The following is a 27,361-nucleotide window of genomic DNA, read 5'->3' as shown; positions in this document are numbered from 1 at the left end:
CATCCCACACATTTTTCTCCTCTGCAACAAGCTTCATTAATTCATCTGACATCCATTTAGGTCTAAATCTTGAATAGTATTTCTTAGTTGGTATGAAAAGCTTAGTAGCATTCAAGATTAATTCCTTGAAGGCTTCCCACTTAGAATTCGTTGTTTTAAACATCATCAGTTGATCCTACTGTATAGAATTTAAAAACTGTCTTAGACAACTTTAGTCACCTTTATGAAAACAAAAACCCTTCCCTTTACACTTGATGGTAGTTACACCTTTAAGTAAATCCCGTCAGTACACTGTGATCACTGTCACCTAGTGGTTACTTTATCTGCAAATTCTTAATGCATGAATAATCAGATCAAGAGAATTACTCCTTTTGGTGCCCCTCAAACATGTTGCTGTAGAAAACAATCCTTCAATAAATCCACAAAGTCTTGCTAGAATGCAAGTGACCAATCCACAAGTTCCAGTCAATATCTGGAAAGTTAAAATCCCCCATTATAAGCATTGGCAGAAGTGCTGTCACTGTGGGTTTTTTGGTTGTTTGAGCTTTGACTATTAGTCATTGCTTCTGAAACAATGAATGCAAGTACATTGATATTCTGGACAATTCCACTCTTTCTGCACTGTGGAAGTAAGTGGGGAAGGCCCTTTTCTTTTCAGCATGACAGTGCATCATATCATACTGCACTGCTCTTTAGTGACTTGGTTTGAATATTGGTACTTAAAAGCTTCAATGGCTTGACTTTTAACTATTGGATTGGCATGACATTGACCACTAAGCATTTTTGGGATGAACCAGAATGTCACCATTGGACGAGGTTGACATGCCTACAATAAGTAATTGAATTGTAGGCTGAAAGGGGAATTGACCAAAATACCATCTTCTTGTTATTAAAAAACTGGTTTTTAAGTCTATTGATGTGGTGTGTAATTAAGGACACAAAGGTAGGTCAACATATTATTAAATATTGCATCAATAAAAGTTTTAGGAAACGTGCAGATGCCTGGTTATTTTTGGTAATTAACATTAACATTAGCAAAGGCACATGATGCAAGAAAGCAAGTTTATATAGCATCAGCCAAAAAAAAAAAAAAAAAAAAAACTCTTCTCATTTCACCCATCCACCCACTCCAAATGTTTGTCTAGTTCTGCCTTGAATCTACTTAAGCTATCAACTTCTACGACAGATGGCAGTTTGTTCCAGCAATCAACCACCCGCTGGCTAAAGGCAAACTTCTGCACATCTATCCTACAACTGTCTTTCCTCAATTTGAATTTATACCCTCTCAGGAAATTATTCTGAACAATAGGAAGAGTCCCATCAGTGTTCAGCATGCTCAAACCATTCAAGGCTTTATACACCTCAATCAGATCACCTCACAGGTGCCTAGTCTCCAGACAGTGTAATTTGCAAAATTTAAGCCTTTCTTCGTAAGAGCAACCCTTTGTTCCATTCAGTATTCTTATTGCCCTTCTCTGTACTCGTTGCAGCAGCTCTACATCCTGCTTAAAATGAGGCCTCCAGACCTGTATACAGTACTCAAGGTGTGGCCTGACCGTGGCCTTATACAAGTGGATAAAATTCCTGAATATCAACAAGACACCATGAGCTACTCTTGTAGACCATCTGCACTGCTCAGAAAACTTCATATCTGCCTGCACAATTACCTCCAGGTCCTTTTCATTCTCTACCACCCTAAGTGTAGTACCATACAGTTGATACATTAATCTGGTGTTACAGCTTCCCATATGCAGTACTTTACATTTATCAATGGTAAGCTTCAACTCTGTGAAATTGTAACAGTGTCAAGTCAGTTTGGTATGACCTAAGCACTGGGAAAGCAAAATTGAGAGTATAAGTGTGTTATAGGCCTAATGATTCTGATAAGGATAATAAACAACTGTACAGGGAAATAGAGTGGGCCAGTAAATCAGAGTGTCTTATAATTGGGATTTTAATCTCCCAGATATTGACTGGAATTTGTGGGTTGGTCACTTACACACTAGCAAGGGTTTTGTGGATTTATTGGTTGATTGTTTTCTACAGCAGCATGTTCGGGAGGCAACTAGAGGGAGTAATACTCTTGATCTGATTATCAGTAGTGATTCTTCATGCATTACAAATCTGCAGATAAAGGAACCACTAGGTGGCAGTGATCACAATGTGCTGAAATGGGATTTACTCAAAGAGGTAACTACCATCAGGGGGTAAAGGGAAAGGTTTTTGCTTTTTGTAAAGGTGACTATGATGGTCTGAGACAGTATTTAAATTCTATGCGGTGGGACCAACTGATGATGTTACCAACAGCAAATTCAAAATGGGAAGCATTCAAAGAATTAATCTTGGAAGCTACTAGGCTTTTCATACCAACTAAGAAATACTGTGCAAGGTTTAGGCCTAAATGGATGAACTAATGAGACATGTGGCAGAGAAGAAAAATGCATGGGATACATATAAATTAACGGGTGATATGGAAGCCTATGATAGATATAAGCTGGTCTGTAACCAAGTCACAAAGGAGGTTAGGTAGGCAAAGGAGATTATGAGAAATCTTTGGCAAAGGATGCAAAGAAAAACAGCAAAGAGTTCTTTACTTATGGTAAACTCTAGAAGGAAGAGAGATGAATCAGATTGGTCCACTTGATATCACTGGTTCAACTTTTGATAATTCTGCTCAGGTAGCTAACAAACTAAATGAGTATTTTGCATCTATATTCACACATGAAGAGTTATTCAAGGAGGGGTATGCCAGATGTGAATTAAACTCTAATATATAGTATATTCTGTAATCCACGGCTCATGAAAAAATAAAATTAAATTTGAATCAAGGGACACCTTCATAGAAATTGTAGAAATATTTTTAAAGTTATTGAAGAAAAAAAGAAAGTTGTGAGAACTAATTTAATTGAAATAAACAAAATTATGAATAGTATTTGCTCAAGTGATTATTAATGCACTTTAAGTGATAAAGAAACAAGGTTCATGCTGTTATTTGACAAATAATTTAATCTGCAATAGCAGCATGAACATAAAGATGAATGTTAAATTTTTTCTTGTTGTACTTTATCCAAACATTGAATGTGATTGTGTGAGAGAGAGAATAAATGGGGCCAAGATGAAGAAGAATTGTTTCCCAGTTTAAATTTCAATGAATAAATATATTACATATATTTTCGAATTTATATTGTAGCATTAGTAAGCTTCTGGATTTTTCGAAATGATGAGATTGTTTGGAGTATAATTCTGAGACTGACTTTGTTTATTCCTTTTTGACATGTTTTTCTTTTTAAGATGCTTTTTTTTATCTTCTTTGGTTTATTTTTTATTTCTAAGAATAAAAGATCATAAGAGCAAGAAATACAACAGTTTTACAGGAAATATTTCAATTTTAATTTAAAAAAACTTTAGATACATAATTACATATATACATCTGCTCTGATTACTTAATATTTCACATAATTTACATACAGAGCTACATACATCTATCTATATAGTATATATTTATATATATATATATATGTACACATAAATACAGTAAGCTGCTTAGAGCAAAAATTTCAGCACATATTTTAATTGTTACAGGAAGAATTGTATATGTATACACCATATTGTTAATTATCAAGCTGACAGAGCAAAGCAACTCCTCTGTTTATCCAATGTATTTCAGGCTTATCTGAAGCGAGGTCAATACTAAGAACATAGTTGGTAGAATGGCCAGTAGTACTCAGAGTGCCTCGGCGAGCACTAGTTTTGTAAACAGGAGATAAATATGCTGGTCCTCGCACAAATTTAGCTTTCAACCCTGGTTTTATCCATAACTAAATGCAAAAGTTAAGTATATATTTACACTATATGGGAATCAATAAAGGTAAATTAAAAAGTTTCTCTTTAGCAATGTTTGGTTAAAAAATATAACTTAATAATAATTAAATATCAGTTTTATTTTATATTACTTTTATTTTAATTTATTTTATATTTATTATTAACCACACTTACTGCCTTTTTCTGTCTCAAAAGAAGTTAAGCTATGATCGGTATTATGATCCGTCTTAAATCATCTAGAGCATTACAAACTAGATTCTAACCTGACTTAACCTTCTGCCACTGGAAAATTATGACTTCAGTGCCATTTCTGAGATCTGATTCATCTTGAAGTTTGATGTCATGCTTTATGTGGCCAACTTTAATTTTATGTTTACTTAGTCACCCTCTATGACAAGCATGGCAGAGGTCCTTGTCTCTTCATTTTTTTTTTTTTTTTTTTATAAAAACACCAAGCACAAGAGCTATTATAACCTATAGCATTTAGTACCATGCATGGGCTGAAGGGTAAGAAGATGAAAGAAGATAATTGTTGACATTAGACCCTGACTTTCTATAGATTGTAATTTTCAGGAAATACATATGAAGGAAGGTTGTTCCGGAAAATGAAAGTTGAATGAACAAATGAGGAAGAGAAAAAGTTGGTTCTATGAGTTTGAACTTGGATAGTAAAAGGATGTTAACTGGTTGTGGTGCGTGTTCAGACTGCTTTGGAAGAGAAAGAGACGGGGGGGGGGGGATTATAGAAACCAATTCACAAGAACAGTGCCCCTGTAAGTATCTATAGAAAAGGCATGCATCAGAAACAGAATGTCTATGAGACAGAGAGTGGAGAGACTCTGTGAGATATAAGTCATTAATTAACCTAACTGCCCTCTTTTGAATGGAATGTACAAGCCTGAGAGAGAGGTTTTGGGGGTACTATCCAGATATGGGAACAATATTTCGTGGTAGGGTGGATTTGTGATTTGTACAGAGTGAATAGCTGTTTGGAAGAAAAGTAACACAGAGAACGAAAGAGAAAACCCAGTTTTTTAGCAATATTTGTAATGTGCTTATTCCAAGAGAGATCCAAAGTAATCCCCAATAGAGATATATGATCTTGCCTAGAAATCAAAAGTGTCATCAAAGATAAGTATAGGAGTGGAGGAATCCTTTTTTGTGAGATATAAGACAGGACTGAGCTTTGAAAGGATTGAAATCAACTAAGTTATCTTTGCCCCGTCTGGAGAATTAGTAGTAGTAGTAGTGGCATGTGATGCAAGAAAGCAAATGTATGAGCTTATGCAGCATCAGCCAAAAAAAAAAAAAAAAAAAAAATCACACCATTCCCTCCAAATGCCTGTCCAGTTCCTCCTTAAATTTATTCAACCTATCAACTTCCACAACGATAGATGGAAGTTTGTTCCAGCAATAAACCACCCGCTGGCTAAAGGAAAATTTCCACACATCTATTCTACATCTGTCTTTTCTTAATTTGAATTTATGCCCCCTTAGATTCGTAATCTGAACAAGTGGAAGGATCCCATCAGAATTCAGCGTGCTCAACCCATTCAAGGCCTTATATACCTCAATCAGATCACTGCGCAGGTGCCTAGTCTCCAGCCACTGCAATTTGCAGAACTTAAGCCTCTCTTGGTAAGAGGATCCCTTCATTCCCCTCACCAATCTTGTTGCCCTTCTCTGTACATGCTCAAGTAAATCTACATCCTTCCTAAAATGAGGCCTCCAGACCTGTACGCAGTACTCAAGCCGTGGCCTGACCATTGCCTTATACAGAGGGATAATCACCTCCTTTTCCCTGCTAGCAAAATTCCTATATATCATTGACAAAACCCCATGACCTGCCCTGGCAGCCTGTCTGCATTGCTCAGAAAACTTCATATCTGCCTGCACAATTACTCCCAGGTCTTTTTCATTTTCTACCACCTTAAGTGTAGTACCACCACACAGTTGGTACGTTTCTCTGGGGTTACTTCTACCCATATGTAGTACTTTGCATTTGTCAAGGTTAAACTTCAGTTGCCACTTCTTAGCCCATCTGCCCAAATTATCTAGATCCTGTTGCAGTAGCACACTGCCATTACTGTCATTAACAACCCTGCCAACCTTTGTATCATCTGCAAACTTCGACATTAAGCCTGATATACCTTCATCAATATCATTGATAAATATACAAAACAACAGTGGACCTAACACCGAAACCCTGTGGAACTCCACTAATAACATTAGTCCAAGAAGAGCAGCACCCATTGATTACCACCCTCTGTCTTCTAGCACTTAACCATCCTTTTATCCATTGTAGCAACTTACCCTTAATACCATTCTGCTCCAATTTGTACAATAGTCTTCCATGCCATGCGCAACAGTGTCAAAAGCTTTACTGAAATCCAAATATATGATATCAAAATTATTTTTTGCATCCAGTTCCTTTGTAACCACATCATAATATCCTATCAAATTGGTCAGACAAGACTTTCCCTTAACAAACCCATGCTGTGTCTGAATTATTGCTGCAGTCTTGTCTAGATGATCCTGCAATGCATCCTTAACCAGCGACTCCATTATTTTACCCGGAACAGAAGTTAAACTAACTGGTCTGTAATTACTCGTGTCACCCTTCGATCCCCCTTTGTGAATTGGGGATACATTTGCACATCTCCAGTCCGTGGGAACCTCCCCTGAGTCCAAGGATGCTCTCATAATTATGGCTAAGGGTTTGCTTAGTTGTTTTGCCATCTCCTTTAATATAACTGGATAGATCCCATCCACCCCAGGTGCTTTTCTTACGTTTAACTTCAACAATTTCTCTTCCACTTTGCTCTCGGTTATTACAAAATCATTAAGTATCTTGCTACAATTTGATAACCTTCTGCCATTTTATTTTCAAACCTTAATAATTCCTCACGTGTGAATGTAGATGCAAAATACTCATTTAGTTTGTTTGCTTATCTGAGCAGGATCATCAACAGTCGAACCATCAATGTCAAGTGGACCGATCAGATTCATCCCCTTCCTTTTAGAGTTTATATAAGTAAAGAAATCCTTGCTGTTTTTCTTAGCATCTTTTGCCAAGGATTTCTCGTAATCTGCCTTCGCCTGCCGACCCTCCTTTGTGACCTGATTACAGATTAACTTATATCTGCCATATGCTTCTGAGTCGCTTGATAATTTGTATGCATCCCATGCATTTTTCTTCTCTGTTACGAGTCTCATTAGTTCATTTGACAACCATTTAGGCCTAAACCTTGAACAATATTTCTTAATAGGTATGAACCTTTTAGTAGCTTCCACGATTAATTCCTTGAATGCTTCCCACTTAGAATTTACTGTTGGTAACATCGTCAGTAATATTACCTAAAGATCAGCATTTAAGACCAAATACGGAGGATGCGGAAAGGTCAGGGAATGACCACCACATATCCCGGAGCAATATGGCCTTAGTTGCTAATGCTCCTAAAAACCAAATAACAAATAAACAAACAAACATCAGCATTTAAGGAATTGGTAGTGGATTTTTGAGAAGTTGAAGCTGTTTGTGCAGGGTAAGATTTCTCAAATTGGAAAGTGGAATACAATATGCTATCATCAGCAAAACTATGGATAGGATTTCTGGTCAATCGAAGAAGGTCATTAATAAACAAGAGGTAAAGAGTGGGAGAAAGAACTGAACCTTGGAGAATGCCAGCATTAGTGGAGAAGTTAGAAGATAGAGAACCATCTACCACCACCACCACCTATAGTGAGCGGTTAGAGAGAAAACTGGAAATCCAATAACAAAAAACAGTTGTAAAACCATAAGATGAAAGCTTATTTAGAAGACCTATATGCCAAACATGATCAAAAGCATTTGAAATATTAAGAACAACTACGTAAGTTTCATTGAACTTTTCTATTGAATTTGTCCACAGATGAGTAACATAAGCCAGAATGTCACCAGCGGATTGACACTGACAGAATATGTACTGGTGATCATTGATCAGACAGAAGGTTTGCAGATAGTTTGGCAGTTAATTGATTTCTCCATTACTTTAGAAAGGGTAGAAGTAAGTGCAATGGGATGATAATTGGATGGGAGGGATTTGTCACCCATTTTAGGAACTAGCTGGATATGAGCAAATTTCGAAGCAGAAGGGAAAACAAGTTTGGAATAGAAAAGTGAAAAAAAGCGACACAGAACAGGAGTAAGCTCAGGAGCAAAGGTTTTGAGAACAAGTGGAGAAATACCATCAGGACCTGGAGTTTTCTTAGCATAGAGATTGTTCAAAATCATTCTGACATCCTTTTGACGGGAGACCATAGAGGCATTGAACGGAGTGTACTAGGAATTGTAGGAGGCGGTTTACCAAGGTCATCAATACACAAGTTGGAAGAAAAGTAGAATGAGACAATGATGATAAACTGATTACAAATTACAAGTTGACCAATGATGAGACAAACACCTCTACCCAATATTACTAAGTCAAGTTTTCACTCTTTGAGGCAATTACTGTTAAAGTTCAAATCCGGAACATAATAGTAATCATCATGGTAGTTTATTGGTATTCCTCCAGTCATATCTGCTTGTTCTGATGATTCTGACTAAACACTGTTTAGCCAGCAATGAAGATCATCGATAATGTTATATTGATAATCACCGTGTAGACACCTTTTTCTGCACTGGCAATTTCAACCTGGAAAATTATCTTTCTCCAGATAGTACCATTCACTTTTGTAGCCACTTGATAAACACTTTTTGTCTAAAACTTTCTTCAACTTTGCCAAGCTCACTGAAATACTTGGTGGACTCGACTCCAGTTGACTATCTAGCAGCCAGCCTGCTAACACTGTTTTAGATCTGTACCCTCACCATGGTGGAAGAGATGGGGGGTTGTCAAAGTTTAGCTCCGGAGACTAAACATGGGTTCCACCACTTCAAGCCTCCAATAAGCAAGGTAGTGGCACCGGTTACTGAGAGTCAACTATCAGCTAGTATTGCCTGGTCACACGGGGCAGCATTCCCTCCGTGTAGTGTGAAACCCACACATTGACCTCTGCTTACATTGGTTCTCACCTGAGTTCCGTATTTCAAGACTTGGACATGGTGGTTATACCCAGGCTTACTAACAGTCCCACCATCGTGAAGGTGCAAGCAGAGGATTTTGGTTGTCACAGAACAACCAGAATTCACTGAAATTCGGTCCTCTTGACTTGAGTGTCACCTGAATATCAGTTCCATTAGTGTTTTAACTCTCTGGTAGAAATCGTAGCTTGATGTATTTGAGACAATGTCTGTGACAGCCTCAAGGATCCAACCTAGCCGACCGGGCTAGCCGAGTGGGTAAAGTACCTGCCCGGCAACCCAAAGGTCGCGGGTTCGATTCCCGCCTCGGGCTTGGATCAAAGTACTGCAAAAACCTTGGGAGGTGCAATATGGCCACAGAAGCCGATGCGCCAACAACTACCAAATCAAAAAAAAAAAAAAAAAAAAAAAAAAAGATCCAACCTAAATTTTCAGAGATTCTCATTTAAAATGATAATTCTATATTTCTTCAATGCTAGAAATCATATCAACTCATTTTAATTATTGTAACTTTTTGTTTCAAGTCAATTGGTAACCTAGACAAAATAAGATAACTCATATGCCATCTAGATCATAAACAGGTCAGCTTGGCACCTTAAGCAACACAGTAAACCCACAAAATTTGCGCTTTCGGATAAATCAAAAAACTACCCACTCAGTATCACTCAATGCTGCTTGAATTGGGAAGAATACACCAGAATGGTGTTCTGGCTAATAAATTATATATGTATATATATATATATATTTAAATTAACTCAAAATAATTCTGGTTTTTAAATTTACAAAAAAAAAAAAAAAAAAACAACTCTGGAATCTTAAGATGGTTTTTGTTAATTATAAGTGTTTATAATTAATTATCGTATCTGAATGTCAGAATCAGTGAGAACTGTTACATAATGTTTGCATGTGTTGGATAACTTTATGAAAAAATATATTTAAAGTTTGATTTGATTTCCACATATTAGCAGTCTGATTATTAATATTTTCCAATTTGAGCAATGCTGCCAGCAGTGGGAGAAGGGTCCTTTTCATCACACACAAATTGCTTTTACTTTTGGATTAACCATTGTATTTTCGTACATATATAATTTATTACAAAAATACATATTTTTTGATCATATAAGTAGTAAGCTACTGGTTCCACTTGAACACTTGCAGCAGTGAATTGTTCATAAAACAAAGGGAGTTTCAGGATTTCTTTCAGCAGTGAAGCACTCCTAAAATTTGGCACTAACAAAGTTTATTTTTCCTTTTGACTTTGTTAGAAAAGGTTGTCTGCCATTTTATTTTAAAGTTATTTTATTAGAAAAGGAGGGAAACACATAAGGAGTTTTTTTTTTAATTTATTTATTTTTATTTTATTTTATTTATTTAGTTTTTGTTTGCTAGTAAAAGAAATCAAAATTAGGCTAATTCATTTAAAAAAAAAAAGGTTCTATGCATAGTTCTCAAGGATTAAAAAAGACTGAATTGTGACAAAAAAAAAAAAGATAGGAATTTTATTAATGAAAAATATTCCCAAATGTTTACTGTTTGAAAATTGTAGTACTATCACTCTTAAATAATGAATTTAGTATTCAGATTTCAAGAAATAGGTAATGTGTCTAGAAAAGTTGCCATTGGCAGGAGATTAGTTTATATGTATATACTTACAATAACAATCAGGTTCATTATTTTCTTTCAAAATCAATAAAGAAATCCTCAAAAGAGCTCAGAAGGGAATGGGAAGGAAGTTTTAGGCCATAATGTAACCATAATGTAAATGCATATCATCATATGACAGACATTTATGCTATTATTGTTATTGTAAGTATATACATATCTGAATATACTAACATAGTACATAGTTTAGAATAAAAAAAGGATACAACAGGTAATGTGTCATATAACACCTTTGGTGTGGATTCTACAAGGACCCCTTCTTCTTTACCCCATCGTGCACCTTCCAGGAAAAGTCCCTACATTGAATAGAAATAGCCCATAACAATGAGTTTACAAAAAAACTTTGCTCATGCACGTGCACAAACAGCATGCACAACACATGCACACGCATGCACACACGCACACTCTCACACACACACACACGCGCGCACACGTGTGTGTGTACATACATGTTTTTGATTATAAAGCTGACATTTTATCATACATCAGAATAGAATTTTTGAATCAGCTGGTTAATTTCAAGATGAATATTGATGGTGAATAACAAAGAATCTGTTTTCTCTTGATTACTGAGGTTCGTACAAAGTGATACCTCTATTCCCTACATCCTCTAAGCTACTTTTACCACTGCTGTCATTTAGTTAAACTCATTCACACTGCATGGTACAACAGTGTTATTTGATTAAATGTGTAAAGATGAGTACATAAAAAGATACTGATTATAAATTACTAGAAACTAGTGTAAATAAAGCAAAAATTATTCCTTACGCATTGTAGAATAAAAGTTGAAAAGTCCAACAGGTGATGGTCTGGAAAATTTAATAATCTGGCATCTAAGCCTTTCAAACCTGCTGTGTACTATGCATCTTCTCTTCCCTTCCACAGTGCTACTTCAGTACACTGGAGTTTTATAATTACAAGATGTTCTCAACTTATGAATGCATCGTGGAATTGTTTTGAAAAAAAAAAAACGTCCTTGGTGAGTCTGCTGTTTGAGATTCAGAATGCATTTTTCACAAAAGCAATATTGTAAAATAGTGATTAGGCCCTCAAGCTAGCCAAGAAATGCCTCTTTAATCAAAATATAGCTAAAAATAGTAATTAAACAAAATAGAAATAAATAAATAAAATGGAATAAGAAAACTGAATATATAGTTTTACCTATATAACAATACAGTCTGTCCCCGACATACATAAGAGATACGTTCCAGGACTTCTTACGTAAGTTGAGTTTTACGTAACTCGGGAATGACTAATAAAATTTTGCTGCTATATCCCTGATACACCAAAATTACAAAAAACATATAATATCCTCAGAAGAATTTAAAAAAATAGTTAAGTACCATAACAATTGAAAATGTTATCTAGGGACAGCAGTGAAGTAGTACCACTGTTACTTATTCTCTTAGGTGGCACCATGATAACGGTAAAAGTGAAATTTTCTGTAAAGAACTTCAGAGGGTTAAGTTACAAGAGATGCTGTCATGTGACAGCATCTCTTGTAATTTCACCCTTATGAAATGCAAATGGAGTGTGCACTAAATGTGCAAAATAGTAGGACAATATAAATTTGAACTCACCACAATAACCTGATGTGTAACAAATATTACATACAAAACGCAAACAAAAGCTTCCACTTTGCTCTCAAACAAAATTGAACTGACTCTATAATCCAGAAAGAAAGGATGTGGAGACGAAGGACTAGAGTGGAATTCTCCGAAGAAATAGCCAATGGGACAGTCCACGTGGCTTGAACGTTGTGGAGGTTTCTCTGAAGTGCTTTGACGTAGTTCACATGTCTCAAATACATGTTGTCGAATATTTCTTTAGAATTTATAAAGCAGTAAATGAAATGTGAACTCTATTTATTTACCTAGATTCTAGTTACGCCACAGGTTATTAACCAACATAGTTTGTATTGTAATGAAAATAAAAACTTATATTTATTGTTCCTTCATTTGATTTCACTCTTAAAAATTATACAGAAAGTATCTTTATGATTTTATCAAAACAATTTACGTAAGTCCGAAGTTACATAACTCGGGCATACGTACATCGGGGATTAGCTGTATTTACTTTTAGGATTAAGGCACATTTGCATCATGTAACTAATTTATGGCATGGGAAGTTGGTTAGAAGGCCATCGCTTTTTGGGAGACAAAATTATCAACTAATTAATAATTAGTGATGGGAAACTGAAAATAGTTTTTTTCATCTCATAGTTTCTGGATGAGCCTGATAACACATTTGCGTTGTAGTAATTATAAACAATACTGAGACAGCAGCAATTTTTACATTTGTATTTGATCTGTAAAAATAATAAATATTCAAAGACATGTTCAATCATGATAGCATTATGCCATATGTCTTATGTAGCTTTGTTCATCGTACTTATGGATGTTCAAGGACATTTGTATCTCAGGGAATATCCCTATAATTTATCATCTTATGTTTTTTTTTTTATTTGTGTTGCTTTGATATGTCTAGTTTATATTTTATAATTAATTTAACATTCCGTGTTTTTTTAAGCCATTCCTAAATTATAGTGGTTGATAAAGATCATTAGCATCTAGTATTTCTAAAGGCAAAAACAAACATACTCATGTAGGCATTTATAATTAATTGATAAATAATAGCATTAGTTGTTAATATATAAAACACAATAAAAAATAATTAAGTAGTAAAATTAAATACAGTAATTAATTATTAACATATCTGTATTGCTGATCTTATAACACATCAACTATATGCAATAAGACATAGGCTGATTATTCAACTATATTTATACGAATGTTAAGTTAATCTAAGGCAAGGTTAAAGTCTCCTTTGTAATCACCAAATGTATATATCAGGACAATTATTTTATTTTTTTTTTAATTTTTAAAGTATGGTTCAAGATATGACGGGTATAGATGATTTGGATTGTTATTTTTCAGTTAACCTAAGACTAAGGTTAAGTTCTCCTAGTGTCAATCATATGTCAGATAAATTTTTAAGAACTGGTTCTAGGGTTTTACAGGATTAAAAGATTAGGGGTTAGCTTTTAGTCTTGAGATGATTCTTTGAGGCCTTCTAAGTTGTGAATAAGGTAAATGTTGGAAGTGATCACAGAATGGTAAGATGTACACTTGATATAGAAATGGGAAAGGAAAAAACTGACTCGAGTAAATAATACAAAGGTCTTTGAGATAACAGAAGAGAAGAGGAGAAAAAGCAGTATGTACTGGAACTTAAGAACAAGTTTGAGCTTCTGCAGACTGCTCAGGACCAAGATATCAACGAGGAATATTACAACTTTCTGAAAGTGATAAAGCCCAAGAAACCTATAGGGAAAAAGAAATCCAAAGAAGAAAATATTAGTCAAGAAACACTTTTATGATGAATCGAAGGCAAAAAAATGAAGAGCAAGATAAACACTGACAAGGGAAAAATTGAGTATACCGAGTTATGCAAAGCCATTAGAAAGAGACTCAGAGAGGACATAAGAAGATTTAACACAAGAAAAGTAGAACAAGCATTAAGGGAAAACAAAGGATTTAAATCAGCAGCCATGAGCAGTAATACAGAAAGACAAATGATACTGAAACTGAAGAATAGCGATGGTGTACTTATAAACAGCAAAGAAGGCATAATTCAAATAGCAGAAGACTACTATAGAGAATTATACAAGGAGCGAGGGAATGATGCCAGCAGTGGGGAAGATGAATCACAAATTAGTAACACATACGACATACCCGATATCCTTCCCAATGAGGTAGAACATGCGTTGAAGAAAATGAAGAATCAGAAAGCCCCGGGGGGAAGATGAAGTTACTGTAGAGTTGTTAAAATTGGGAGGAAGAGACATAACACAAAAACTGGCAAGGCTCTTCACAAAGTGCATTAGAAAAGGTGTGACGCCTAAGCAGTGGAATAATGCAATCATAGTTTTGCTGCATAAGAAAGGAAATAAATCAGAAATTGGAAATTATAGAACAATTAGCTTGTTATCCCACATCTACAAGTTGTTCACAAGGGTCATTACTAATAGCTTAGAAAGAATACTTGATGAGAATGAACCGAAAGAGCAAGCTGGCTTTAGGACAGGATTCTCAACTATGGATCACTTTCACGTAATATCACAGCTAATGGAGAAAGCAAATGAATATAAAACGCCATTATGCCTGGCATTTGTGGATTATGAAAAGGCATTTGACTCCATACAGCATAAGGCAATGTTTCGTGTACTGGAAAGACAAGGCATAGATACCCCACATATTATGATTTTGAAGAAAATATATGAGAATGCTACCTCCTTTATTAGACTAGACAAAGACAGTAGTAAATTTAAAATCGAGAAAGGAGTTCGACAAGGAGACACAGTATCTCCGAAGCTGTTTACTGCTGCCCTTGAGGCAGCATTCAGAAGATTAGACTGGTCGCAGAAAGGAGTCAATGTGAACGGAGTGTACCTAAACCATTTACAATTTTCAGATGACATTGTGGTCATAAGCTACGATCCCAAAGAATTAGAAGAAATCTTAATCAGTTATGCAGAGTTAGTAAGGATTTTGGACTAAAGATGAATATGGCTAAAACAAAAGTAATGATGAACAAGTATGCCACAGAAAGGGAAATAATGATTGAAGGAGCAGTAATTGAAAAGGTGGAGTCATATACTTATCTGGGACAAGTTATTAGCTGTAATAATGATAAATGGCTGGAAGTCAAGAGAAGAATAAATTTTGGATGGATAGCATTCAGGAAATATAGTCACATACTGAAGAGCAATATCCCAGTTTGTCTGAAACGTAAAATGATGAACCAATGTATACTCCCCACCATGACTTATGGAAGTGAAACTTGGGCACTCACCAAAAGAATGGAAGAGAAGCTGAGAACTACACAGCAAAAAATGAAACAAATTATATTGGGAATCAGACTGTTATATAAGAAGAGAAACACATGGATTACGCAGCAAACTCAAGTAAAGGACATTCTTCTCAAAACTAAAGAACTAAAATGGTCTTGGGCAGGACACATAGCTTGAAGACATGATGACACATGGACTAAGAAAATAACAGAATGGTACCCAAGAGGAGCTAGAAGAAAACCCGGAAGACAACAGCAGAGATGAATAGATGAAATTCATGAGTTTGTGGGTAGTAAATGGATCGCCAGTGCTCAAAACAGAAGGAACTGGAAGGTTTCTGGAGAGGCTTTCATCCTGCAGTGGAATGAAAATGGCTGATGATGATGATGAAGTTGTGTATGGGGATTAAGAGCAATAATAGTAGTGATAGCTGGATGTTTATTATTTCATTATTATCATTTCTGCAATTATTACTCTCATTTCTATGATTATTATATTTCTTTTTTTTTGCTTTTGATTTATTCTAAAGTCCTGATTATGAAAATGTGGTTATCTATTTGCATACTTTATTACAATAAATATTACTTGTAATGCCTATAATAATGGCTTAGTCAGTATTTTTAGACAAACTTCCAATAATCTGGCATTTTGTTAAGTAAGTTAGCAAAGTAAGAAGTATACAACTTATGTGAGTAATGACTAATTTTTTGAGTATTATTTATCATTAGCATTAGTAGAGTTATATGATGCAAGAAAGCAAGCTTATATAGCATCAGCCAAAAAAAAAAAAAAAAAAAGAAAAGAAACTTCCCATTTCACCCATCCATTAACTCCAAATGTTTGACTAGTTCTGCCTTGAATTTATTCAAGCTATCAACTTCTGTAACGACATATGAAAGTTTGTTCCAGCAATCAACCACATGCTGGCTAAAGGCAAATTTCTGCACATCTATTTTACAACTATCTTTCCTCAATTTTAATTTATGTCCCCTCAGTTGATTAATCTGGGCAAAGCAGAAGAATCCCATAAGCATTGAGCTTGCTCAAACCATTCAAGGCCTTATACACCTCAGTCAGATCATCTCGCAGGTTCCTAGTCTCCATTCACCAATCTCGTTGACCTTCTCTGTACTCACTCAAGCGAGTACAGAGAAGGGCATCTTTCCTAAAATGAGGCCTCCAAACAGTATAGAGTACCCAAGGTGTGGCCTCACCATTGCCTTATACAAGGGGATAATCACTTCCTTATTCCTAATAGAAAAATTCCTGTATATCATTGACAAGACACCACAAGCTACTCTTGCTCTGCACTCTTCAGCAAACTTCATATCTGAATGCACAATTACTCCCAGGTCCTTTTATTCTCTATCACCCTGACTGTAGTACCAAACAGGTGATACATTACTCTGGGATTACTGCTACCCATATGCAGTACTTTGCATTTGTCAATGTTAAACTTCAGTTGCCACCTCTCAGCCCATCTGCTCAACTTTTCTAGTTTATAGATCCTGTTGCAGTAGCACACTGTCATTACTGTTATTAACAACCCTGCCAATCTTCGTACCATCTGCAAACTTCGACGTTAAGCCTGATATAACTTCATCAATATCATTGATAAATACAGAAAACAACAATGGACCCAACATGGACTCCTGGGGATCACCACTAATAACATTAGTCCATGAAGAGCAGTTTCCATTGATTACCACTCTCTGTCTGCCCCCACTCAACCACCACTGCCCCCACACAACCATCATTACTTAACAAGTACAGGTCACTGTTGAAAAAAAGCCGTGAAGTAGGGTTAAATTTGAAAGTGTCTGCAATTCTGCCCAGACACGATAGGAGGGAGTATATGATGAGAGCCTTGTCGATCAATTCGGCCCTGGAAAGATTGTGCAAGGCTCAAGGGGTAGAATTTTTTTCAGCCTGGAATGTACTTGTTAACAGGAGAGATTGCTTCTACAGGGATGGGATACACTTAAATAGAAAGGGTGCAAGAATATTTGCTGATGCTATCGAGGCAGTGTTAGGTGGGTCGGAAAACTGCTAGCTTGGGGGGAGACAAAGACTAATGGATTAACAGTAGCCACTGGCAGAGGTGAAAGAGATTCTTGCACTGCTTCTATTGGAATGAGCAGAAGCCTGAAAAACAAAATGCAGGATATTTCAGAGACTGCTGGAAGTCATTGTGATACAAGTAAACACATGGGTTGTGTTAGGGTAGCTAAGAATAGAAACAAGTGCAGGTATACTTGCGTGTACACCAATGCTAGGAGTTTAGTAAATAAATTTGATGAATTTGAGGTATTGCTCAAAACATCAAAGGCAGATATTGTTGGGATATCAGAGATGTGGTGTCACACAGATATAAGGAATGCAGAACTGGAATTTGGGGAGTACAATGTGTATAGAAAGGATAGACAGGACAGGAGGGGAGGAGGGGTTATGCTATTAGTTAAAAAACACATAAAATCCAAGGAAGTGAAGCCAGTCGACATTGATGGACAGGGCAGTGTCGAGTCAGTTTGGTGTGATATAAGCATAGGTAAATCAAAATTGAGAGTAGGAGTGTGCTATAGGCCTAATGACTCTGATGAGTATAATAAGATACTGTACAGGGAAATAGAATGGGCCAGTAAATCAGAGAGTCTTATAATGGGGGATTTTAATTTCCCAGATATTGACTGGAATTTGTGGGTTGGTCACTCACACACTAGCAGGGCTTTTGTGGATTTATTGGATGATTGTTTTCTAGACCAGCATGTTCGGGAGGCAACTAGAGGGAGTAATACTCTTGATCTGATTATCAGTAGTGATTCTTCATGCATTAGGAATCTGCAGATAAAGGAACCACTGGGTGGCAGTGATCACAGTGTGCTGAAGTGGGATTTACTCAAGGAGGTAACTACCATCAGAGGCAAAGGGAAGGGTTTTTGCTTTCGTAAAGGCGACTATGATGGTCTGAGACAGTATTTAAATTCTATACAGTGGGACCAACTGATGATGTTACCAACAGCAAATTCAAAATGGGAAGCATTCAAGGAACTAATCTTGGAAGCTACCAGGCTTTACATACCAACCAAGAAATTTTGTTCAAGGTTCAGGCCTAAATGGTTGTCAGATGAACTAATGAGACATATGGCAGAGAAGAAAAATGCATGGGATACATACAAATTAATGGGTGACATGGAAGCCTATGATAGATATAAGTTGGTCTGTAACCAAGTCACAAAGGAGATTAGGCAGGCAAAGGCAGATTATGAGAAATCCTTGGCACAGGACGCAAAGAAAAACAGAAAAGAGTTCTTTACCTATTTAAACTCAAGAAGGAAAGGGATGAATCAGATTGGTCCACTGGATGTTGATGGTTCAACAGTTGAGGATCCTGCTCAGGTGGCTAACAATCTAAATGAGTATTTTGCATCTACATTCACACATGAGGAGTTATTCATGAAGGGGAATGTCGTAGGTGAAGTAAACATTGGCAGTGAGCTAGATTATTTTCTAATAACTGAGAGGAAAGTGGAGGAGAAATTGCTGAGGATAAACATAAAAAAGGCACCAGGGGTGGATGGGATCTATCCAGTTATATTAAAGGAGGCAGCAAAGGAAGTAAGCAAACCCCTAGCCATAATTATGAGAGCTTCTTTGGACTCAGGGGAGGTACCCATGGACTGGAGATGTGCAAATGTAACCCCAATTCACAAAGGAGGATCAAAGGCTGATACAAGTAATTATATACCTGTTAGTTTAACTTCAGTTCCAGGAAAATTAATGGAGGCACTGGTTAAAGAAGCACTGCAGGATCATCTGGACAAGAATTCAGTTATAGCTCAGACACAGCATGGTTTTGTTAAGGGCAGGTCTTGTCTGACCAATTTGATTGGATACTATGATGTAGTCACAAAAGAACTGGATGCAGGGAATAACTTTGATATTATATATTTGGATCTTAGAAAGGCTTTTGATACTGTTGCGCATGGAAGACTGCTGCACAAATTGGAGAAGTGTGGCATTGGAGGCAAATTGCTGCTATGGATAAAGGGATGGTTGAGTGGCAGAAGACAGAGAGTGGTAATCAATGGACACTGCTCAACGTGGACTAATGTTATTAGTGGAGTTCCTCAGGGTTCAGTGTTGGGTCCATTGTTGTTTTCTGTATTTATAAATGATATTGATGATGGTGTATCAGGCTTAATGTCCAAGTTTGCAGACGATACCAAGGTTGGCAGGGTTGTTAAGGACACTACTGATACTATGCTGCTGCAACAGGATCTGGAAAGGTTGAGCAGATGGGCTGAGAGGTGGCAAATGAAGTTTAACATTGACAAATGTAAAGTATAAATATGGGAAACAGTAACCCCAGATCAACGTATCAACTCTGTGGTACTACGCTGACAGTGGTAGAGAATGAAAAGGACCTGGGGGTAATTGTGCAGGCAGATATGAAGTTCTCTGAGCAGTGCAGACGAGCTGCAAGAGGAGCTCATGGTGTCTTGTCAATGATATACAGGAATTTTTCTAGCAGGGATAAGGATGTGATTATTCCCTTGTATAAGGCATTGGTCAGGCCACACCTTGAGTACTGTATACAGGTCTGGAGGCCTCATTTCAAGAAGGATGTAGAGCTGCTGGAACGAGTACAGAGAAGGGCAACAAGATTAGTGAATGGAACAAAGGGTTGCTCTTATGAAGAAAGGCTTAAGTTTTGCAAATTACAGAGCCTGGAGACTAGGCATCGGCGAGGTGATCTGATAGAGGTGTATAAGGCTTTGAATGGCTTGAGCATGCTCAATGCCGATGGGATTCTTCCTCTTGCTCAGAATAATCACCTGAGAGGGCATAAATTCAAATTGAGGAAGGACGGATGTCGGATAGATGTGCGGAAATTTGCCTTTAGCCAGTGGGCAGTTGGTTTGTGGAATAGACTCCCATCGCTTGTTGTTGAAGTTGATAGCCTAAATAAATTTAAGGCTCAGCTGGACAGGTATTTAGAACGAACGGAGGGGTGAAATGGGAGTAGTGGTTGTTTTTTTTTTTTTTTTTGGCTGATGCTGAATAAGCTTGCTTTCTTGCATCATATGCCTCTACTAATGCTAATGCTAAATGCTAATCACTTTAATCATCACATCAACTAGCCTTTAGTGCCATACTTGTGTAGTAGTTTTCCATGTGCAACAGTATCAAAAGCTTTCCTGAAATCCAAGTATATGATATCAAAATTATTTTTTGTGTCCAGTTCCTTTGTGTATCATAGTAGTCATAGTATCCAATGAAATTTGTCAGACAAGACTTCCCCTTAAGAAATCCAAGCTGTGTGTGAATTATTACTGTAGTCTTGTCTAGATGATCCTACAATGCTTCTTTAACCAGCAACTCCATTATTTTCCCAGGAACAGAAGTTAAACTAATTGGTCTATAATTATTCATGTCACCCTTAGATTCCCCCTTTGTGAATTGGGGATGCATTTGCACATCTCCAGTCCATGGGGACTTCCCCTGAGTCCAAGGATTCTCTCATAATTATGGATAAGGGTTTGCTTACTTCCTTTGCTGCCTCCTTTAATATAACTGGATAGATCCCATCCACCCCAGGTGCCTTTCTTGTGTTTAACTTCGATTTTCCTCCACTTTGCTCTCAGCTATTACAAAATCATTAAGCACCCTGTTACAGTTTGATAAACTTCTGGAATTTTCCTCCTTTAATGTAGATGCAAAATACTCATTCAGATTATGAGCTATCTGAGCAGTATCATCAACAGTCAACCCATTGATATTAAGTGGACCAATCTGTTTCGTCCCCTTTCTTCTAGAGTTTATATAACTAAAGATTTGCCAAAGATTTCTTGTAATCTGCCTTCACTTGCCTAACTTCCTTTATGACTTGATTACAGAGTAGCTTTTATCTATCATAGGCTTCAGTGATGCCTGATATTTTATATGCATCCAGGGCTGGATTTACTCATAAGCTAAACTTGCTCCACCTTAAAAATTCTTTTTTAATATTGTCACGTTGAACCAGTGAGGGGTGCCTCATACTTGTTACAGCTTAGGGTCACAACAAGTTTAAATCTGGCTCTGTATGCATCCCATGCATTTTTATTCTCTGCCATGGGTCTCATTAGTTCATCTGACATCCAATTATGTCTAAACCTTGAACAGTATTTCTTAGTTGGGACAAACAGCCTAGTAGCTTCCAAGATTACTTCTTTGAATGCTTCCTATGGAGGGCTGATTCAGCCTTTGGATAACGATTTTGACAGTCCTTTAAAACTATGAAATTTCGTGCGCCACCACCGATTGTGTTCTATTTGTTTTCCCTGCTCATGGACTATCACACGGCATCACAATTTCTATAGAAGTAAAGCCCGCTGAAAAACTACCAAGTTGATCTTGTCCCATTCCTGCTGGCTGGCAGACTTTCCACAAACCTTCAACAATTCTGGGGCGGCGGTTTCCGAGAGCTCTTTTCAAAAGTCCGAATGTGCAAAAATCCATGGGTGTGGCGTCAGGTGATTTAACAGGTATATCTTCAAATGGGATCGAACGAATACCTGTCACTTCTTTCATTCTCCGCAAAAAAAGCACGAGTGGTATGTGACTGTGGCTGGACACCTTATCCTGGTGCACCCAGACCTGTTCAGCATCAGAACCGTACAATGTGGTATTTCACGTTCAAACAACGGCTGTAGAACTTCAGTCTGGTAATACACTGAGTTGACTTTCATGTTTTTAGCAACTCTAAGCAACTCAAATTTGCTGTTATAACAAAAACCGGCTACGACCATAAAACCTCGGCCAAAACTTTCCTTGCACTGATGCGCCCATGTTGGAAAGGCCTTGTCACCCTGTGGACCGTAATAAATTTCCTGAATTTTGTTGCAGTAGGAGAGGTACACCCACGCTTCATCCAATGTTGCTACGAATTTCCACCTTTCAGCTGCTAGATATTTTTCATAGAGTTTTTGAGCATTGACTCGCCACTCTGCAATGTGCCTTGCTTCTAGGTGGTGTATGAGGGCCTTGTACTTCTTCTCCAGTTGCAAATTTTCGTTGATTATAGTGTCCCACATGGTACACTATAGCTCTTTGGGTTTTTGGATTTTCACCAACACAACGAGCAACTGCACTTTTCATACTACCTCCCTCGTTCAACTTGGAGCAGGTTGCAGTTTCTTCTATGTTTTTCGCCTACTTGCAGCAGCTTCACAGAATTTTCCTTTCCATTCAAAACCTAATGGACACCGAACTTCGATACACTAAAATTTTTTGACTTGCACCTATCGATAATTTTTGCATAACTGTACCCTTCTTCATAAAGTGCAGTTATGTAACTTTCCAACCATGGGTCCAATTTCCCAGGCATGCCGACATTAAAACAACTTCTACAACTGATACACCTGTTCATAAGGTTTGGGACTGCATCTGCAGGAAAAAAAAATTACATTGCTGCCATACGTCACAAGCAGGACTGATGTCAAAATCGTTATCAAAAGGATGACTCAATGCTCCGTATTTAGAATTTGCCTTTGGTAACATCATCAATTGGTCCCACTGTATAGACTTTAAAAACTGTCTCAGACCACTGTAGTCACCTTTACGAAAGCAAAAATCCTTCCCTTTACCCCTGATGGTAATTATATCTTTAAGTAAATCGCACATCAGTACACTGTGATCACTGCCACATAGTGGTTCCTTTATCTACAAATTCTTAATGCATAAAAAATCACTGCTGATAACCAGATCAAGAGTATTACCCTCTCTGGTTCCCTCTTGAATATGCTGCTGCAGAAAACAATCATCCAATAAATCCAAAAAAGCCTTGATTGTGTGCAAGTGACCAACCCAGAAGTTCCAGTCAATATCTGGGAAGTTAAATTTCTCCTATTAGAAGACGATCTGGTTTACTTGCCCACTCTATTTCTCTGTACAGTTGTTCATTATACTCATCAGAGTCATTAGGCCTATAGCACAATGCTACTCCCAGTTTCGCTTTCCCAGTGCTTATGTCACACCAAACTGACTCAATGTTGCACTGTCCACCCATGTCAATTGGATGAACTTCCCTTGATTTGATGCATTTCTTAACTAACAGCATAACCTCTCCTTTCCTCCCTGTACACATCATACTCCCCAAATGACTGACTTCAACATATTGGATGTCAGACACTTATTCCAGAATAAAAAAAAAAAAAACCTTCCATTTCCTTTATGGAGCAGTTCAGATGAATAATATTTCATAGCCATTATCACACAAAAGACATTGTGGATGGATGCAAAATAGCCTATTTTGCATCCACATTGTCACAATATTTTATGTGCTCCATAATAGTGGATAAGGTTAACCACTATTAAGGAATATATAAAATTTTGAGGTATAATAGAATATCTACTGTTGTTTTGTCTACCCTCATCAAACCTCACAGCAGTATAAAATATGAGCATGTTTTTGGTTTGGTGAAACTTTGGGTTTGACGAATCAGCCTGGGTTTGATGAATCAGCTTGGGTTTAATGAATCAGGCTTGATGAATTTTGAAATGGAATTTAGTTTCAAGTTACTAGCTGGTATATACATGGAACATTTCTAAGCTATTCACTTCTTTATCAGTGGCAAATAAATAACATACAAGTAGATTAATAGTAATAACTACTTAAATGTTTCCTGGAGAAGATAAGGTTCCTAACTGGCTGGCTGGTTCTGTTGGATATTATTATTATTATTATTATTAGCCATATGGTGCAAGGAAGCCTGAGGCTTATGCTGCGCCAACCAAAAAAAAAAAAAAAAATTCTGAATTACCCTGAGAGAGGGAGGAAGAGAGTGTCAGAAGTAAAAGGGAATCACCAAGAAAGAGAAGAATGATGATATCCAGCTCAGGACCCTGGGTGTGCCAAGCCCATACTCACCAGATGTGAGCCCCTGGGGTTATCTAGGGAGAACTGGCAGTGATTGGGTGTCTGGCGGTGCCTCCGTAGCCAGGTGGGCAGGAGCAGCAGTGCATAGCACACGCTTCTTGATTAGACCGGGGTTCGAGCCCGTGACCACCAAATATGGAGGTTGCGGAAAGGTCAGGGAATGACCACCGCATATCCACCAGAGCAATATGGCCTTAGTTGCTAATACTCCTTAAAAAAAAAAAAAAAAAAAACGAAAATGGGAGTCTGGCTGATTGAGAGATTTTCCTAATTACTCTGGCTGGTAACTTGACTGAATGATACTAAAAAAAAAACCCAAAGAGGAACATCCACATCCAGCCAGCATAGAAAAGAGCTTTAAATTCTCTCCACTACCCCCACTTCTCAGACTTTTGTGCCTCTAATTAAAAAAAAAGTCATGGAAAGCAAAAATTAAAAATTACTTTTAGAAGGTTAACCAGTTATATTAAAAAAAAAAAAAAAAAAAATTCTATTAAAAGTTTTCCAGATTCCAATTTCAAAAAGTTGTCAGTTGCAGACTATCGTACATGCTCTATCCTCTTTTTCTAAGTATTAATCCACCAAGCATATCATACACTGCATGATATTGTAGGCGCCTCCGTAGCCAGGTGGGAAGGAGCAGCAGTGCGTAGCGCACGCTTCTTGATTAGACCGGGGTTCGAGCTTGTCACCACCAAATACGGAGGATGCGGAAAGGTCATGGAATGACCACCGCATATCCCGGAGCAATATGGCCTTAGTTGCTAATGCTCCTAAAAACCAAATAACAACAACAACAGCATGATTTGTTATCCATTAAAATGAAGTTTGGACCAAACTACTTACAAAAGGGTAACCATAAAGTGCATCCCATCTATTTAATTCTCACTCTTTAATGAAATAGAAATGAGCCTTGATTGAAGTGGAGATGATAGCTAAGAAAAAATGTGTGGGGAGGGGAAATCCAGTTTCCTCTGTGCCCATACTGAATCCATCAATATATTTATTCACAAATCTAAGAAAAAAAAAATTTTTGGAGGGCGGAATATTTTCTTTTCAATCTAATCATGTATATGTGTGGTCACTGTGGCATTGCCTGCCCATACCAAACCACTGTGAACTATTATGAGTGGTGAACCCAGCATCATTTATAATAAATTTGGGGACATATGAATTCAAATATTTTTAGTATTGGCCTGTGAACACACACACACACACACACACACACACACACACACACACACACACACACACACACACACACACACACACACACACACACACACACACACACGTATAGAAATAACACTACGACCAAAGTAGTTGATGCATGAAAAATCCCCAAAACAACCAATAAAACTGCTTTCAAAGAGAGCAGTGGAGTGTATTGGAGATTTACGGGTTCAACAGAAAGGTGACAATGGAAGAAATCGCCACCTAATATTGAGCCCTATTGGTGGCTTTTTCAGCAGCATAATTAGTAAAATCCTCTACAGTTATACTGTAAGTGGGTCCTAGGACAATATCCCTTCCCTGATCCAACATCATAGGTGGATTGCAAGGAAGATCATGGATGGATCATCACCAACTGGCTAAAAGTTTTCCGTTCCAATGAATCATATTAATTTTATTGGGAAATAGTAATAAACTTGAAAAGTATCAGCCAAAACAACAATTACACAGAAAAATAATTATCTGTGTAATTATTGTTATTTACATAAAGAAAACTATTTTATACAAGGATAACAATTTATGGCACAGGTAAAGAAAGCCTGCATGAGAAGCACGCAAAAGTTTGATGAAATTTACCGGTAAAAGTACTTTGCCGTAATGGCATTTGTATTGTTGCTCGCTCAGTAAACATACAGTGGGTGTTATCGGTCAGGAGTAGAAATTGAATCCCATGGGAGATTGAATTGGAGGGGGTAACCTGAACTTTTTTCTTTAGAATCACTGGTGGACTAGTGGATAAATTGTTTATTAAGAAGAAAAAAAAAAAGACAAACGAAGCACACATGAGAAGCACGGAAAACTTCGAAAACGTTTAACAGTGAAACTATGTTACGAACATTTTTTACGACGCCAGAACTTCCAATATGACTCTGTTCGTGATTCAATTAGTTAATTCAATTAACTTTTATGCCAGAACTTCCAACATGACTCTGTTTATGATTCAATTAGTTAATTCAATTAGAAAAGGTAACCCACTATTCAATTAGATTAGATAACCCTCTAATTCAATTGGAAAAGGTAACCCTCCCCCTAATTAGAAAAGTAACCCTCTAATTCAGTTAGAAAAGGTTACCCTCCCCTCCACTTCAGGAGGGTTTCAAGCTCCCATGGGATTCAACTTCTACTCCAGACTGATAACACTCACCGTCTGTCTACTGAGCAAGCAACAATACAAATGCCGTTATGGCAAAGTACTTTTACCTGGTAAATTTCATCAAACTTTTGCATGCTTCTCATGCAGGCTTTCTTTATCTTAGCCCAATTTATAATATACTGTACAATGGAAATATATACAGGGTGTTTCAGTTAAACGTTTCAGAACTTCTAAGAGGGGTAGGGTACATCCTGACAACTCGAAATCATATAGCAATGTGGGGTCGGAAATGCTTTCCTGAAGCGGTGTTGTACACAGAAGCACCATAAAGAAAAGAGACCGTAAGTGAGAAATTGTTTTAATAATACATGAAAAGAAGCAAAAGGTACATGGATTAAAGTAAGTGTTCGAAGTTTCTTCCACAGGCTACAATGCACGCCTCACATCTCCGACGCATGGACATACGAACATTCTGGAATACTCCAGGCGAATTTCGAATTTCTTCGGCAGCTACTGCGATTCTTGCAACTAGCTCCTCAGCATTGTCAACAGGGGTGTCATAAACTAGCGATTTCATATGACCTCAGAAATAAAAATCAAGACATGATAGGTCGGGTGACCGAGCAGGCCAACGCACGGGACCACCACGTCCGATCCACTGTTGACCAAATGTGACATCCAGGTAGTTATGAACATCTCCGCTATAATGGGCAGGGG

At 37.2% G+C, this 27,361-nt stretch overlaps 1 protein-coding gene across 1 annotated transcript in view; it reads right to left on the bottom strand.

Moving 5' to 3' along the window:
- Window positions 1-3,611: 3,611 nt before the first annotated feature.
- The window catches only part of LOC150086500 (dynein axonemal heavy chain 3-like), a 544,757-nt gene continuing 521,007 nt past the window's right edge, over window positions 3,612-27,361 (bottom strand). Inside the window, exons 80-81 of the mRNA XM_090372184.1 lie at window positions 10,753-10,842; window positions 3,612-3,818 (exon numbers count right to left, since the gene is read on the bottom strand). Coding sequence (XP_090228310.1) covers window positions 3,612-3,818; window positions 10,753-10,842 — 297 coding nt within the window. The remainder of the gene's footprint in view (window positions 3,819-10,752; window positions 10,843-27,361) is intronic.

This window comes from Mastigoproctus giganteus, chromosome 4 (genome assembly GCF_048544385.1).
Source record: "Mastigoproctus giganteus isolate SK-2022 chromosome 4, ASM4854438v1, whole genome shotgun sequence".
NCBI lineage: Eukaryota > Metazoa > Arthropoda > Arachnida > Uropygi > Thelyphonidae > Mastigoproctus > Mastigoproctus giganteus.
This window is presented reverse-complemented; position numbering and strand designations above follow the sequence as displayed.